This window comes from Elephantulus edwardii, unplaced genomic scaffold, assembly GCF_000299155.1.
Source record: "Elephantulus edwardii isolate Elephantulus edwardi_28Jun2011 unplaced genomic scaffold, EleEdw1.0 scaffold00033, whole genome shotgun sequence".
Taxonomy (NCBI): domain Eukaryota; kingdom Metazoa; phylum Chordata; class Mammalia; order Macroscelidea; family Macroscelididae; genus Elephantulus; species Elephantulus edwardii.
Window position 1 is genome coordinate 21,267,867 of NW_006399783.1, and position 15,913 is coordinate 21,283,779.

A 15,913-nucleotide genomic window follows, 5' to 3' on the forward strand; every position below is an offset into this window, starting at 1 on the left:
AGATGGGCAGGTTTCTCCTGTGTGATATTCAGCCTCTGAAAATCCTCTGGAAGGCCACCTATGAATCAGTTCCAACTTGATGGCACATAAAAACAATAGCATTATTTATATCACAAATGCAAAGTCAGTTTCACTTGCTATACTTTAAGAGAAAGTGACCATAGAATAAATATATGGAAACATGCATTGTTCCTGCTGCCTAGTAGATCATGTTGCCTTGCTGAGTCTTCTCTCTTCTGATTAAAAGAGGAAATGAACAAAAATTACTGGTTGAAAAGAGAGTACTTTTCTCACCATGATTCAGAAAAAGCCCAAACCTGCCTTCATCCTAGCCTGATGAGAAACTATGAACAGAAGTTTTAAGCAAGGACATTTACATTGATATATGGGCATGGTGAGATCATCTGAGAGAGCCCTCTCCACTGTGCCTGATTGATCCAGTGTGACCTCACACAGCTTTCTCCTGCTTTCCAGGCCGCGGCCACCATGGAGCAGTGTGCTTGTGTGGAGAGAGAGCTGGACAAGGTTCTACAGAAGTTCCTCACCTATGGGCAGCACTGTGAGCAGAGCCTGGAGGAGCTGCTGCATTACGTGGGCCAGCTGAGAACTGAGCTGGCCAGCGCAGGTGGGTGTCCACCCATGAAAGGTTCCCTCTCCCCAATGACTGCCTAGTGCACCCTGCAGACCCAGAGGCCACCTAAAGATAGGGTTCTGGAAGGATAATAGCCAGGACATTAGTACATAGATCACTGGGCTTCCTCGAAGCGGAGTAATGGAAGTCTTTGAGCTATTTCAAAAGCCTAGCAAAATTAATAATTGTCCCAATATTTTACTTTTTAAAACTTTTTTAAACATAATTTACACTTAACGTCAAGTTCAGGAAATAAAACATTATTAGTCTAGAATCCAGTTCAGGATCATGTGCTGTATGTGTCTTTCTAGTTTTTTAATCTAAGAAATTACCTCTTCTCCTTTGTATTTTGTGACTGACATTTTGAAGCATTCAAGTAAATTATTTTGCAGATTGACTCTGAATTTAGACTTGTTTGATGATTCCTCATTAGATACAGGTTTTGTCTTTTTTGATGGAAGTAATTGTTACATGTTCTCAGTTCATCATAATAGGAGGCACATGTTCACAGTTCATCATAATAGGAGGCACATGTTCACAGTTCATCATAATAGGAGGCTCGTGCTGGTGCCTTATTCCATTATTGGCCTTGTTAACTTTGATCACTTGATTAAGGTGGTATCTGCCAGGCTTCCTACCATAAAGCTGCTGCTTTCTTTTCTTTGTAATTATTAAGTAGTTTGTAGGAAGATGCATTGAGAGTATATAAACATCTTGTTAATCATTAAACTTCAACCCACTGGTTTTTACATTCATGATGATTCATGCTGGAATCAGATAATACTATGCTGGTTGCAACATGGTGAATTTTTTCTTTTTTCTTTTTTTTTTTTACTGTTCGAACTTTCCTTCTACATTAAGTAGAACCACATTCTGTTGTGAGGAAGAACCTTCCCATTTATTATCAGTTCACACTTGCACATTTTTATTTTATTCACTGAGTTATAGAATCCATTGAACTTGTAATTTATTTTCTTTTTTAAAAAAGTTTTATTTTATTACTTTTTATGTGTACTGTCAAATTGGATCTGACTGGTACAGGAGGAGATTTTGCCCCTCATTCTCCAGCAGAGCATCTGGTGGACTCAAACTGCATACCTCTGGGGTTGCAGTGCAGCTTCTTGCCACTAGGCCACAAGAGCTCCCTTTGAACTGTCATTTATTTTCATGTTCAAATGTTTTGTTTTTTAAGTTTTGTTTCACATGCCCCCCCCTCCCCATTTTGAATCTTCTAGGGTAAAATGTCTTTTACATGTAGAGATGTTGTTTTATAAAGACTCTTCGTTCCCTTTCTTTGTCCTTTTAACTTGTTCCCAAATTTTTGTTGTTGTGGTGGTTCTTGTTAAAGCCTTTGTTTATTTTCTTTGTTTGTTCCTTTCTCCAAGGAATGCTGGGATTCTTTTACTGGGGAGTGATATTTGGAAACCAAGATCTGGGTTGTTACTGGGATATCATCATTTTGATGTCCTTTAAACTAACAGACTTCTTTCTTTCTACTTAACTATTAATTTCAAACCATGAGTTTGCACTGATATCTCCAGTCCTGTACCAGTAAATGCTTCCTATATGTCCCTCATTTCATAGTTCTCACCCTTCAAAACAGTATGAAATGTGGCACTCAGTATACTCAATATTCTCATTTGCTCAATTTCTTTATTGCATAGGAAATGTTTTTCAGCCATTTCCGTACCCAAAACTGCTGAGAAAAAGCAAATCTCCTAGCTTTATTTTTACTATTTCTTTGTAAAGAGTGTATGCACATAGAAAAAGCATCAATTTTAAAAACTGTTACAATGAAAAGTGATTATCTCTTTTACCCTTGACTCCCAATTCCTAAAAGTCATTCTTCTCTCCCATTTTCAGGTGCTTTAACAGACAGTATCTGTGCACACACATATGGTACACGTGGGTACCTTTGTCACACACCTTTTATTTATTGAGAATGGGCTAAGGAGAGTATCCAAAATTTCAGCAATTTTTACATGTACAGTTTGTATATTGGTTATGTTCAAGCTGTACAGCGATTCTCACCTACATTTTCTATGCTGTAGCTCTCCCATTAATATAAACTCGCTGCCCCCTAAAGTTCATCTAATCGTTGTAATGCTGATGTATAAAATAGATACTTACCTGCACCTTGACAAACTTTTCCCCTAAAAATGTGTTTTAGGGGGTGCATAGAGTTTTGCCTCATTTTTGCTAATGTCTGTCCATTGTTCCACTGTATGTAACATTGTGCATGCTGCAATCGTTACTCAAGTTTCTGTGCTTTTAAGTTTCTCTTGCTGGTTGGAAGCACTCATTTGCAGCTATCTGTGCCCTTGGTTAATAGATGACACTGTACTTTGGCTACAGTGTATTTTTGAAGCTAGAGTCTTGGCGGGGCAGTGCTGATGCTGAGAGTACAAGGTGGTGGGATTTTTCCTCTGCCTCCCTTGAATAGGTGGTGGCTGATCAGTATCTCCAGTTTGAATTTGTCAGAAGTCATTCAGTGACAGCAACCCAGCTTACTTTGGCTTAAACACGAAATTGGATTCACTGGCTCACATAAATGAGTGTCCTTTTGCTCAGTTATGAGGCTCCATTCAGATCTTCAAGGTATCCATGGTGCTCTAGCAGCTCTTGCTGAAAGAACATTTCTTCCAGGGCTTCTGGTCGTGGAGCCAACATACTCACTTGCCCTCTTGAGTTAGTGTCCATCTCTGTGCCGACGTCCTGTCATCTGAAGGAGGCAATGGTGCTGCACTGAAGTATGGACGGGCTGCTCTGTCTCCCTCTTTTCTTCTAGGCCCCATGTGCTCCTCCCGCCTAATCTTGGGGGTTCAGGTCACTGTGTAGGCCTGGCCTCCTGAGCCAGAAATGTCTCTGAGCTTCCCTGAAAGCCCCTGGCCTTTCTTGTGTCCTCTGGTTAGTAAAAGGTAGTGATGTGGGGTCAGTGCTTTATGAGTCAAACCTTGCACATACATTATCTCACTCAAAGTAATATTAATCAGTTCAGCTGCTAATGTCCAAGATAAGTTTAGAAATCATGGTACTTCAGTCTCCTCAGCTAGAGAACTGGGATACTAAGAATATCCACTACATGGTGTGTGGTGAGAATTAAATGAGTTGAACTATTTGAAATATTAACCCTCATTGTTGTTAGCTACTGTTGAGGTGGCCTCTGTCACATGGCCACTCAGTGCACAGTGGGATCAGACCATTGTGATCCCGGTAGATTGCCAGGTCTTTCTTTCTAATCTCTCACAGTCTGAAAGTATCACTGAAGCCTGTTGAACAACATCCAAGCCTCCACTGACAGACCCATGATGGCGATCCGTGAGGTGCATGGAAGGCAAGAATCCTATCACTGAATCTCACTGACGTCACATCACTAAACTTATCAGCAACAACAGAAAAGTTGCCATCAAGTCAGTTTCAGCTGATGGTGACCGCAGATCGGTCTCAGACGCACTTCTAAATGACACTAAGCCTCCAGCCTTTTAGTTAGTAGTTAAGTGTTAACCTTTTGTGCCACCAGAATTTGTTTCACACCATCCGAACAATCCACAAGGCTGGTACTATTACCCCCAAAAAGCCCTGGTGACACAGTATGTAACATGTCAAGCTGCTAACCTAAAGTTCAGTGGTTCAAATCCCAGTCACTCTGTGGGAGCAAGTTAGACCATCCCCTCCTATATTAACAATCTTGGGAACCCCATAGAGGGCCACCGTGAGTTGGAATTGACTTGAAGGTAGCAAATTTGGAGTTGTTTTGGTTATCTACAGATGAGGAAATAAGGGTGCAGCAAGAACTCAGTTGTCTTCAGTCATGCAGTTAGGAAATAGCAGGACTCAGAATAGAACCCATTCTAAATATTTCACTGTTGAGGCTGCTAGAGGACACAGAGATAGGGCCTGATCGGGAAACAGGTGCTCAGTTTTGCTTCCCCTATGTCTTGACTCAGTGCCAGCATTTCTCTGCAGCTCTCCAGGGGACACCTCTTTCAGCCACCCTCTCTCTGGTGATGTCTCAGTGTTGCCGGAAGATCAAAGACACTGTGCAGAAACTGGCTTCTGATCACAAGGACATTCACAGCAGTGTGTCCCGTGTGGGCAAAGCCATAGACAGGGTGAGCATGTGGACAGCCCAAACCTGGGCTCAGGGGAGAGGGGGAAGCTGTCCTAGAGCGAGGCCACGGTAGGCAGGCAGACGTGAGCAACCCAGTCACAGGGCCCTGTCTCTCATCTTTGTTAGAACTTTGACTCTGAGATTTGCGGTGTAGTCTCGGACGCTGTGTGGGACTCTCGGGAGAAGCAGCAGCAGATCCTGCAGATGGCCATCGTGGAGCACCTGTACCAGCAGGGCATGCTCAGTGTTGCCGAGGAGCTGTGCCAGGTAATGCTGGGCCAGGGGAGATGCTGAGAGGACCTGCTTGTGTTGGCTGTATTTGATAATTTTCTTTAAATTGTTTTGGTTAGCTACCATCAAGTTCGTCTCCTACTCTTCGTTACCTCCTGCTTAGTAAGACAGGACCATTTTGATCCGTAAGATTTCATACCAGGTCTTTCTTCCTAGGCTACCTTAGTCTTAAAGGTTCAGCCTTATGCAACACAGGAACTTTTCCTGAAAGATGGGGGGCTAAGTGGGCATGAGGTGCATTGGTCAGTAATCAAACATAGATGTCCTGTATGGAAGACATCTTTTTTTAGTGAAAATATACACACAAAACTGTCAGTAGTTTATACATGTTCAATCTGTTGGCAGTGTTTTCATGCTTCGTATTAGATTACATTCTTTCTAACTCTGCCTCCATTGTTTCACCACTCTTAACTTGGATTCTGCCTTTATAAGTTCTTATGTTTTAGAGTTATTATTGTTCATTTAACCACACAGGTAATTGTTTAAAAGACCACACTGCTCAGGGAGCTCTGGTGGCCTAGTGGCAAGAAGCCACACTGCAATCCCAGAGGTGTACTGTTTGAATCCACCAGATGCTCTACTGGAGAAGGAGGGACAATCTCCTGTACCAGTCAGATCTGATTTGACGGTACACACAAAAAAATAATAAATTTTTTTTAAAAAAAGACCACAGTGCTCAAGGTGAACATTCCTTGTTAAATGAGCTACCTTGTTTCATTTAATATGACTTTTGTAGGATAGTTCTACTTAAAGCCTTAAAAGGTATTTCTAGACGATAGATTTTAGATTTAAGTGTTCCTTAATTTCAGTGTAGTCCCTGTATTCTTTAAATGTTTATTTTCAGAAGAAAATTAATCTCTTTTTGCCAGCTGGTTAAGGGTCTAAGACTCCTTTCCTTTGCCGACCCTCTACCCTTCCTAGTATCATGTCCCTTTCCAAGGAATAGCCCCTCCTAGCAATATGCCCAAAGTGTGTGAGGCAAACCCTCATTATCTTTACCTCCAAAGAGCACTCTGGCTACACCCTCTCCTGTCTGTTCTTTTGGTTCACTATGAGATAGATGTTCAGTGCACAGATTCTCCAACACCACAGCTCAAAGGCATCAGTTATTCTTCTGTTATCCTTATTCACTCTCCAGCTCTCAGATGCACAGCAATATAGATGCTCGCACATGAGCGTGCTCTCTCTCTCATGTATATATAATGAAAACAGAGTTGTTATTAATTGCTGGTTGGAGTTAATGGCCAGCCAAAGTCCCAAGTCCAGGCCTGATACTAAAAATACCTCTTTATTATCCCTTTAATTTAAAAACAAAACAAAAATCCCCTCACAAAAGCGAAGTGAAACTTCCCCCTAATGTGATCATGAAGATTGGTAAGGGACTGAAGGAGGTGTAATTTTCTCAGCATGTTCCTCAGTTCAGGGTCTGAACCTCTTCTTAGCACTGCATTGATGGGTAGACTGTGGATCACATTCAGGGAAGTTCAGCCTGCAGCCTTTTGCCTCCTCAAAACTAAATGGGAATGAATCGGATCTTGATAGAAATCCTGCCTTCTCCAAACTATCTTGGAGGATGAGGACTTATCACATGTAAAACAGAAAATTCTGGAGACACTGTTGATCAGTGATAGGGTCTGTGTCCCTATAGGAATCAACGCTGAATGTGGATTTGGACTTCAAGCAACCTTTCTTGGAGCTGAATAGAATCCTGGAAGCTCTGCATGAACAAGACCTGGGCCCTGCCTTGGAGTAAGGAGGCCCTTGGGGTGGGCCAGTGGCTGCTGTCCAGAGAATTGCCTCCTGCCTTTCCTGCTGTGCCCTGATCCCAGGGCCAGGCTTGTGCTCTTCATTTCACCCAGATGTTACCTGACCAGCTTCCAAGGCCTCAGAAAGCCTTTGGAAGCCTACCCCACAGGTCCTGGTTCTGTCACCAGCTCTAAACTGGCCTGTTTTCTTCCCAGATGGGCCATCTCTCATAGGCAGCGCCTGTTGGAGCTCAACAGCTCCCTCGAATTCAAACTACACCGCCTGCACTTCATCCGCCTCCTGGCTGGTGGCCCTGAGAAGCAGCTAGAGGCCCTCAGCTATGCCCGGCACTTCCAGCCCTTTGCTCGGCTGCACCAACGTGGTAGGTGTCTGGACAAGTGTGGGTGCAGAGATTGAAGCTACCAGCTCTGGCAGGTTTGTTGGGTTACCATCCTGTCCCTGCTCCCATGTGGAGTTATGGTTACTGAGATGCTGTCCCAACTGGAAACGCCTTGGCCCCTCATGGTCTGCAGAGTGCATGTAAGCTCTTTCCTTATCTACCTCTGCCATGTTTCTGGCTTACTCTTCAACTACCCCTATCCCAGTGCCTTGCCACATACACACACCCAGCTGTCTTTTCCTGGAGCCCAGACTTTCCTGCCACTTGACTTTAGTATGTTTTTCCCTACCTAGAAAGTACCTGCCCATTTCCTTAGACTCAGCTCAAGTACCTCCTCTGAACCATTCTCCTCAGCCCTCTTCCTTGATACCCAGATGTCTTAAACCTGACATTTAAGTTTCATCAGTAGTAATCACTCAGTCACTAACATTTTTCTTTACTCTTATTACTTTCATTTAAAACTATGTATGAAAACCACGTGAAAGTCCGTAAATTTTTAGAGACTGCTGTCTCCTGAAAAGTGCTGACTCAGGTCTGCTCTGCTAAAAATAGCTTGCAATGGAGGACAGAAAAAAAAAAACTTGAGTGCTAGCCTGGTACTTAATCAGGATGGAGACCTGAGAAGGGGCTCACCTCCCTGCAGGATTCTGTTGCTTAATGCCTGTCTTTGTCCCATATGTGCCGGCTACTAAGGGTATCCATGGGGCTTCTCTGTCTAGAAGTGAGAAAGCCTCTGTCCACTGGATTTTTGGGGACACCTGTTTTACCTGAGAGTACTGTAATCCCAGCCTTGCTGCCCCTCAGCAGAGAGGCCCTAACCCGAGCTGAAAAGGCTGGCTCCTAGGCCCCAGCCTGAGTTGCCACCTTGGTTGCCTTGTAGAGATCCAGGTGATGATGGGCAGCCTAGTGTACTTGCGGCTGGGCTTGGAGAAGTCGCCCTACTGCCACCTTCTGGATAACAGCCATTGGGCCGAGATCTGTGAGACCTTCACCCGGGATGCTTGTTCCCTGCTGGGGCTTTCTGTAGAGTCCCCCCTCAGCGTCAGGTACAACCCAACCCTCTGGGGACAACAAAAATGGGAGGGTACAAAGAGAAGTGGAATTTTACAGACACCCTGCTGTGTGCCAGTATGGTGCTAGGTGTTCTTACTGGCCCACTTGCGCTCTCAATTGTCATCCTTCACACTAGAACTGACAGGTTTTTATAGACAAAAAAGCTGGAATGAGGACGAGCTGTAGCCAGTGGTAAGCCATGGTTCTCTTTTTAAGAGTAGGCTCCTACATCTCACGCTGGATCCCTGGGTGAGACTCTCCTGTAGCACGCCCTGTCTTTACACTGCTTCTTTCAAAAGTGCCACTCTCCTTCAGGGAAGACTTGGGAGGAGTGACTAGTATTTTGAACTGTAGCTTGAAGGCTTTTTTACATTACTCTTCTCTCACAACTTCATTAGTGACTCCAGGAGTGAGAGGCACAATTATCCTCATTTTACAGATGGGGAACAAGGACTAACTTGCCTGAAATTTAAGGGGTAATGAAGGGCAATTAGACCTGACCACACAGTCAAATACTGCACCGCAGTGGATGTCTACCTTGGGGTAATTTTAGAGACTTTGGAATCCAATACCACACCCCAGTACGATGAGCTTCAACTCTTTTATTAACATGCATTCAGGCTATAGAATGGCACATTAGACTCGCCGTCCTATGCCCTGCAGGGTATTTACCATTTATTCCTGTCAGCAGGTCCCGTCCCCATCTCCACTACTTCCCTCCCGATTCCTGAGTGCTCTAGTACACGTTCAAATTGACAGCAGTGGGTAGGTGCTACAGGCAGGCTAGACCTGTCCCATCAAGGATTTTTTTTATATATTTTGGATGAGCAAACACCTGCTCCTGCATTTTCCTTTTTTCATGTAGGTGCTCAGATTTCATGGTGCATTAAAATTACTATGTAACTGAATATACATAACTAATTATGTGGCACTTTTTAAGGTGATAATGAGATTTTTCAAAGACCAATTTGCCCTTAGACCACTCTGGACCTCAGGCCCGAGTAACCTGTTCGTGACAGGGCATGTTGATCCTTTCGCATCTGTCTGCTGCGCTCCTGAGAGCCAAGCTGACCCAGCCCGTTCTTTGTCCGGCAGCTTTGCCTCTGGTTGTGTGGCCCTGCCTGTGCTGATGAACATCAAAGCTGTGATTGAACAGAGGCAGTGCACCGGGGTCTGGAGTCACAAGGATGAGTTGCCGGTGAGGCATGGTGGAGGTGGGGGCCAAAGGGGCCCAGCAAAGATAGGACAAGATGTGGGACTCTTCTATTCTTGGCTTCTCCAGATTGAAATTGAACTAGGAATGAAGTGCTGGTACCACTCAGTGTTTGCTTGTCCCATCCTCCGGCAGCAGACAACAGATTCCAACCCTCCCATTAAGCTCATTTGCGGCCATGTGATCTCCCGAGATGCACTCAACAAACTCATTAATGGAGGAAAGTAAGTGCCCCAGGGTGGACTCTACCTTGGATTGTGTCCTGTTTGGTCCCAGAGACCTCCTTGATTCTCTTCTTTTTGCAGGTTAAAGTGTCCCTACTGTCCCATGGAGCAGAATCCTGCAGATGGGAAACGCATCATCTTCTGATCCTACCCAGAAGGAACTTTGTTGAAAGGTCTCTCACCCTTGAGTTGGGTGGTTGGCTTCACTGGTTTGTGTTCATTTCAGAGCCGTTGGCTAAGAGCTCCTTTAGGAAGGGGTCGAAGAGGAAGGTGGACCACTTTGTACAGAGTAGCAGGTTCTTCTAGTAGAGAAGAAATGCTGGCTCAGTAGCAGCTGTCTTTCCATCCCTACCCTGAGCCACATCCACTCCCAGCCTGCAGCCCACAGGGACCCAGTTGTGGCCACCTCTTCCTACTGTACAGTACTATATCCATCTCCACTGTAAATAGTCCAAGTGAAAGCTGAATGTCATTGTTTTCTAACTTTGAGTAAATATATTCACAGCCCTTCTCCTTAACATTCATTTACCAAACGATTACTTCAGAATTATCCTGGCATGGCTGTCTTTAAGGAAAAACTTGGGAGATGTGAGATACAGAGCAAGGTGCTTCTACATATATAGATTTAGGAAAATGTGATGGCTGGCATTGTGGGGTCAGAGAAGAGTGGCTGGAGTTCAAAGAAGATATGACTATCAGGCCCAGACTCTCTTCCGTTTATTCTAAGGTACCTGAGGGCTTTGACAATAAATTGAGATCAGAATGGGTTATTGATTATTCGGGGTTCTTATGCTGATAGCAATGATGGCCCCTGTGGTTTTTTATTTAACTTCATATCCCTATTTAAAATTACAGTGTGGGTGGATACATGTTCTTAAGTTTCTTAATGACATTTGAGCTTCCTAGAGGAAGAAGAAATGAAGAATGAGGGACTCCTCCAGCATAGGGTCTGCTGCCTTAGGCTGTAGCTTTCAGCACCACACTTGGAAAGTGGGAGTTCAGCGCACTGGGAGGGCAGCAAGGAGTCCACTCTCAGCTTGAACCCAAGCACCTCACCTTGAGTAGTTGAACTGAATGGTAAATGCTCTTGGACTCCTTTGGGGTCTCTGGTGAGAACACCCGCTTCCCCTCATTCCTGCCCACCAATTTCTTGGCTTGCTAAACTGACACATAAAAACACCCACAGACTCACATTTCAGTCTTTGCATTTACTTCCCCCACACCAAATTCTTGGAACTGTCTTCATGTACACACACCAGGAAATGGTGCTGATTGAGAAGATGCCGGCTTTAGCCTCATCAAATAGCTGCTTGAGCTGCCTCCGGCACTCAGGGAGATACTGAGTGTGTGGGCAGTTCTTTGGCCTGCTGCCGCAGCTCTCCACCCCCATCAGCTATTAGAGCAGGTACCAGGTTGCCTGCTGCCTGGATTCTTCAAAGTGGTGAGGGCAGAGCTTGGACCTCCTCAAGGCACTCATCATAGGCCTCCTGGTATTCCTCATGGGGCTTGACCATTATCACACAGGTGGGGCGTTTGGAGCCAGCTGCTGCTCCCAGGTCCTACACAGAAACAAAAGCATTGTTTAGGTACAAATGACCACATGACTGTTAACACCAGGAATCACAAATCAGTGAAGAAAAAATCAGGCATGTTCTTCTGGGTACACATTATGTGTACACATTTTGAATTGTTTGGATGGCAGAAGAAAAATTGATGCCTTGGAGCTGTGGTGTTGGAGAAGAGCACTGAACATCCCATGGATGGCCAGAAGAACAAATATGTCTTCGAGAGGGTGAAGCTGCAGTGCTCTTTGGAGACAAGAATGATGAGGCTTTGCCTCATGTACTTTGGGCATGTTGCTAAGAACTTAGAGAGGGACATGATACTGGGAAGGGTGGAGGGTCAGTGAAGGAAGAGCTTTGACCAGATGGAACGACACAGTGACTGTCTCAATGGGGTCCTGTGTGTGAGGAAGTGTGAGAGTGGCACAGGATGGGACAGGTTTCACATCTGTTGACCTCGGGCACTATGAGTTATACTTGATGGTACCTAACAACAAACTGAAATCTTGTTCAACAACACTAGGCCTATATAAGCAACACTAGGCTTCTATAACCACATGGCCAGTATCTAGGTTGGAGCTCAACATGACTGCCCTCTACTCTCTTTGACCCAGACCTAACTCCAAATGTAGCTCCTCAAACACTTGCCCTGAACATGCATTCTAACACTACTTCTGTTTACAAAGAACGTGTGCAGATCCTCTGTTGTCACTGTCGTAGTTCATAGAGGAAGGCTTTCAATTGACATGAAGGAGGCAGAGTAGAAAGTACTGTAACTCTAACAGAATCAGCAAAGAATGGACCCAGGCCTGCAGTCATCTCAGAGTTCAAGTTCTTTCCTACTAGGTAACCCTTCTCCAGAGCTGGCCAGAACGCCAGGGTCCTGTGTCCTTACCGTTTTAGAAGGGATATAAACATAGGGCAGATTCCGGTCCTCACACATAACTGGAAGGTGGCAGTATACCTCCACAGGAAGTGTGTCTCCTGCCAAAACCATGATCCTGAAATGAAAGAAATCAGTCATTTCTAGCTTGTATTTCTTTCCTTCTAGTACTGTGAGCTAGACCTAATTGGTGGTATGAATATGATGGCTCTGCCTTCAGAGAGAGCCCAGTTACTAATGTGGGGATGTAGACCTCTGAAAGTGAGTGGCGCAAGGTAAAGTAACTGGACCGCTCTCCTTAGAAAGTCCCCACCCCACACTTCATTTATGAACTGAAGGTTGATAACTGTCAAGCAACCATACGGAGTGGTATCAGCAACAGGTGGGATCGGGAATGCATTTAAGGCTGAGAGCAGAATGGTATCACCTAATACAGGAGTGGTTAGCCACTTGGGATTACTTCAGAATCTGGGAGAGAAATGGTTGCAGAAACAGCAGGGGCCAAAACATGAGCCCTGCATGCCAAAGCCAAGGGCTCTATTGAGTAAAAGGAAGCACTAGGGCATGCTGGAGTTTCCTTCTGAAAACATTTCTCTTAGGGCTACAGGAGGCTTGAAAATTCAGAAAGCATGGGTGACAGGCAGACCCAAGGGAAGAAGCCTTGGTTCAAAATGCTATTTGTTCTCTCCTCTTTTAGGTGTTTGTTTCCCAGAGCCTGGTCCTCAGCTGCCTTTTTCTTCTCTCCCAATCCCTTCTTCCTGGCTTAAACGTCCACAGCCAAGACATCACCACCATGTATATGCTGACAACTCCCAAATCTGTTCTCTGCAGCCTACCCCCTCTCAAGCTCCAAGCCCACATGGCCATCTGCTTGTCTGACAGTTCTGCTGAAGAGCACTGGAGGCCAGGGATGTGTATCTCAAAGGAACCTTAAACAACTCTAAAACCACATTTACCATGTTCCACACAAGCCTGGCTCTCCTTCACTGTTCACTATCTCAGTGAGTGGTTGGTCTCTCAGTGCTACTTGGCTGGGCAAGTAAAAACCCAGAAGTCATCAATACTGTCTCATTCCATAGCCTAAAGCCTCTTAACTACCCTTTTCATTCTCTACATCACCAGTCTATTCAAAATCTTCCTACCCTGTCTCAATTCCTTCCTATCTTGAGTTTTCCTAAGTCTACTTTTACCTAATACTTTCTTCAACTGAAAACTTATTTTTTTTAATTAATTTGAATGAAAGTTTACAGAGACTTTAGATTTCCATTCATTGTTGCATTTTTCTCCCTGCCTACCCCTTCTCCCCCAGTTTGCTCTTCTCTTTGAAAAATAAAACTTCTTTCATTGTTATACAATCCTTCCCAAATCCACTCCACTATGCAGCCTTTGTTCTGGACTCCTATCATGACAGTAACACCTAATCACATATCCCTTTTAAACAGTTCTCTCCCTCATCTGTTTCAATGCAGTATGCATAATTTATCCAGTCTTTCTCAGTCTCCCCCAACCCCGATGTCAGTCCCATTTTACAACAGTAGCACTATGCAGTATTTGTCCTTTTGTGTCTGAGATATTTCAGCATAATGTCCTCCAGGGTCACCCATTTTGAGCATTTCATGAATTCCTTGTTTTTCAATCAGCGTAGTATTCCACTGTGTGAATATACCACAGCTTCTTTATCCATTCATTTGTTGATGGGCACTTAGGTTGTTTCCAACTCTTTACTATTGTGAACAAAGCTGTGATAAACACGGGTGTGCATATATATGCTTGGGTGTCAGTTACAGTTTCTTTAGGGTATATTCCCAGTAGTGGAACTGTTGGGTCAAATGGTATTTCTATTTGCAACTTTTTGAGAAAGCACCATACTGCCTTCCATAGTGGTTGCACCATTTTACACTCCTACCAACAGAGAATAAGGGTTCCAGTTTCTCCACAACCTCGCCAGCATTTGATGTTTGCTGTTCTATTTTGCTAGTCTTACTGGGGTGAGATGGTATCTCATAGTTGTTTTGATTTGCATCTCTCTTAAAGCTAGGGATTTTGAACATTTCTTCATGTGTTTGTTGGCCATCTTAATGTCTTCTTTGGTGCAGTGTCTGTGCACATCCTATGCCCATTTTTCTACTGGTTTACCTATCTTGTTGTGGTGAAAAAAACTATTCTTAAGGCAGAAAATAAAATGTCCCTCCCTGGCCTCCAAAGATTCTTATCCTGGCTCATCAGCACCCAAGGGAGCAGGGCCCCAGTCAGTCAGATAGCCAGTCAGATGGACCATCAAACGTCCATCAGTTCCAGGGTCTTCAGATTTCAGCCCAAATCAAACTCCTGGATGCATGTCCAATCTCCCTCCTGAGGTCAAAACTAGGTCAGACTCCTAGTTAGGCACCAAATCCCCAGGCTTACTGAGCACTTAAGAGTGTGCTAGCAGTGTAAGGCCCTCTTCTCAAGTAGATTATGGTCAGGAGTGGGAGATAATGGTGGTAAAAAGGGTAAATACAAACTTCAGACTCTTGATAAAATACCAGAAAGCAGAAATGAAGTAAATCAAATGGCACTTTCTCTTCGTGGTTATCATGATTTGTAATTAGGCTGTGTCTCATCTGCTCAATGTCATTGCATCCTTAGTAGGGTGCTTCACAAAGCCTTTAATAAACAGTTAATGAATGACCAGGGGGGTCGGTGTTAGTCTGGGCAAAGAGAAGAATGAAGAATTCAGAACTCAAATGCTGATGGCCTTGCTGTTGAAGATAAGAAAATGGCCTTGCCTGTCTAAGCTAGCAGGTGGCTCGTAAATCAGAGTGGAATGTCCCTCCCAAAAGACTGTTGATAAAAATCCTTCCCAGTAAATTCACAGTATGACTTCCCATTCTGCCTCTCCACGATGAGGAACTCACCCGGGAGCTCCCCTTTCCCCCCTTTAATAAAGCTGCATTAAGCTTTCTCTCGTTCTCTCTGATTTCTACTTTAAGTCCACTAACCTAACCTAACAGTCGGGATGCTACGTTAGCTTCTCTCTGAAATTAACTTTGCTCACTGTGTCCCCGAGCTGGTATCTGTCTCCAGTGGAGTTTACGAATAACTTTATTATCTTCTTATACAAAGCTTAGACATCCTATCTCTTAGGGAGCCCCTCCTCAGTTTCCCGTTTAGAAATGCAAAATCTGGCAGAGAAAGGGGACAGAGGTTAGGTTACCTTACCCCTTTTCGCCTTTGTTGATAAATTTCTGAACCTCCTTCACGCCGCGTCGAATCTGTTTTTGCTTCACGGCTGCAACAACAAAACAGTGAGCCTCCGTCTCTCTCCCTTCCCGCCGTCGTCCGCGCTCTCCCGGGCACCCCCCACCCCCGTACCTTTCTTGATGCACTTGTAGAGCTTCCGCGTGAGGCGGCGGGAAGCTAGGGGCTGCGCGATGGGGTTCAGGTTGACCAGCAGTTCATGGTACGTGCGTTCCCCGCAGGGCGTCTCTGCCGGAGCCTCCGGCTCATTTGGGTCCGACTTTATTTTGGTCATGTCCGCAGCCGCCCCAATATTCTCGCCGACTTACCGGGAGACAAAAACACGCGGGCAGCTGCCGCGAGTACTTCCGGGTTGTACCACTGCGTGAAGCCGTGCGCTGCAACCAATTAGGAAACTAACTTTTTGAGGGGGGAAAAAAAGTCTCACAGACCAATCGTGTGACGCTCAATCTCTTTATTATGGCTCCCGAGGGGCGGAGTGTTGGCTGTAGGAGGAAGGGCCATTCCTCTCTCAGTGAGGATCAGGGGCCGTAGAGCGGATTGGACGACGGGGGTAGAC

General features: G+C 44.8%; 2 protein-coding genes across 3 annotated transcripts; one reads left to right on the top strand and one right to left on the bottom strand.

Moving 5' to 3' along the window:
* Positions 1 to 486: 486 nt before the first annotated feature.
* Positions 487 to 9,814, top strand: RMND5B (required for meiotic nuclear division 5 homolog B (S. cerevisiae)). Its single transcript, XM_006884412.1, has 9 exons — positions 487 to 625; positions 4,598 to 4,743; positions 4,869 to 5,009; positions 6,682 to 6,782; positions 6,995 to 7,161; positions 8,060 to 8,225; positions 9,328 to 9,430; positions 9,515 to 9,669; positions 9,751 to 9,814. The coding sequence occupies exons 1-9, from the start codon at positions 487 to 489 to the stop codon at positions 9,812 to 9,814; spliced, it is 1,182 nt and encodes a 393-aa protein (XP_006884474.1).
* Positions 9,815 to 11,102: 1,288 nt separating this feature from the next.
* On the bottom strand, positions 11,103 to 15,637 carry NHP2 (NHP2 ribonucleoprotein). 2 transcript variants are annotated; one of them, XM_006884413.1, is made up of 4 exons: positions 15,469 to 15,637; positions 15,316 to 15,385; positions 12,127 to 12,232; positions 11,103 to 11,228 (listed from the first exon to the last, which is right to left on the bottom strand). In XM_006884413.1, exons 1-4 carry the CDS (start codon positions 15,626 to 15,628, stop codon positions 11,103 to 11,105), a joined length of 462 nt encoding a protein of 153 aa, XP_006884475.1. In that variant the 5' UTR covers positions 15,629 to 15,637. The 2 variants fall into 2 exon arrangements, with proteins under 2 accessions (XP_006884475.1, XP_006884476.1); XM_006884414.1 differs by lacking the exon at positions 12,127 to 12,232 and having other exon boundaries at positions 11,186 to 11,228; positions 15,469 to 15,628.
* Positions 15,638 to 15,913: the final 276 nt, after the last annotated feature.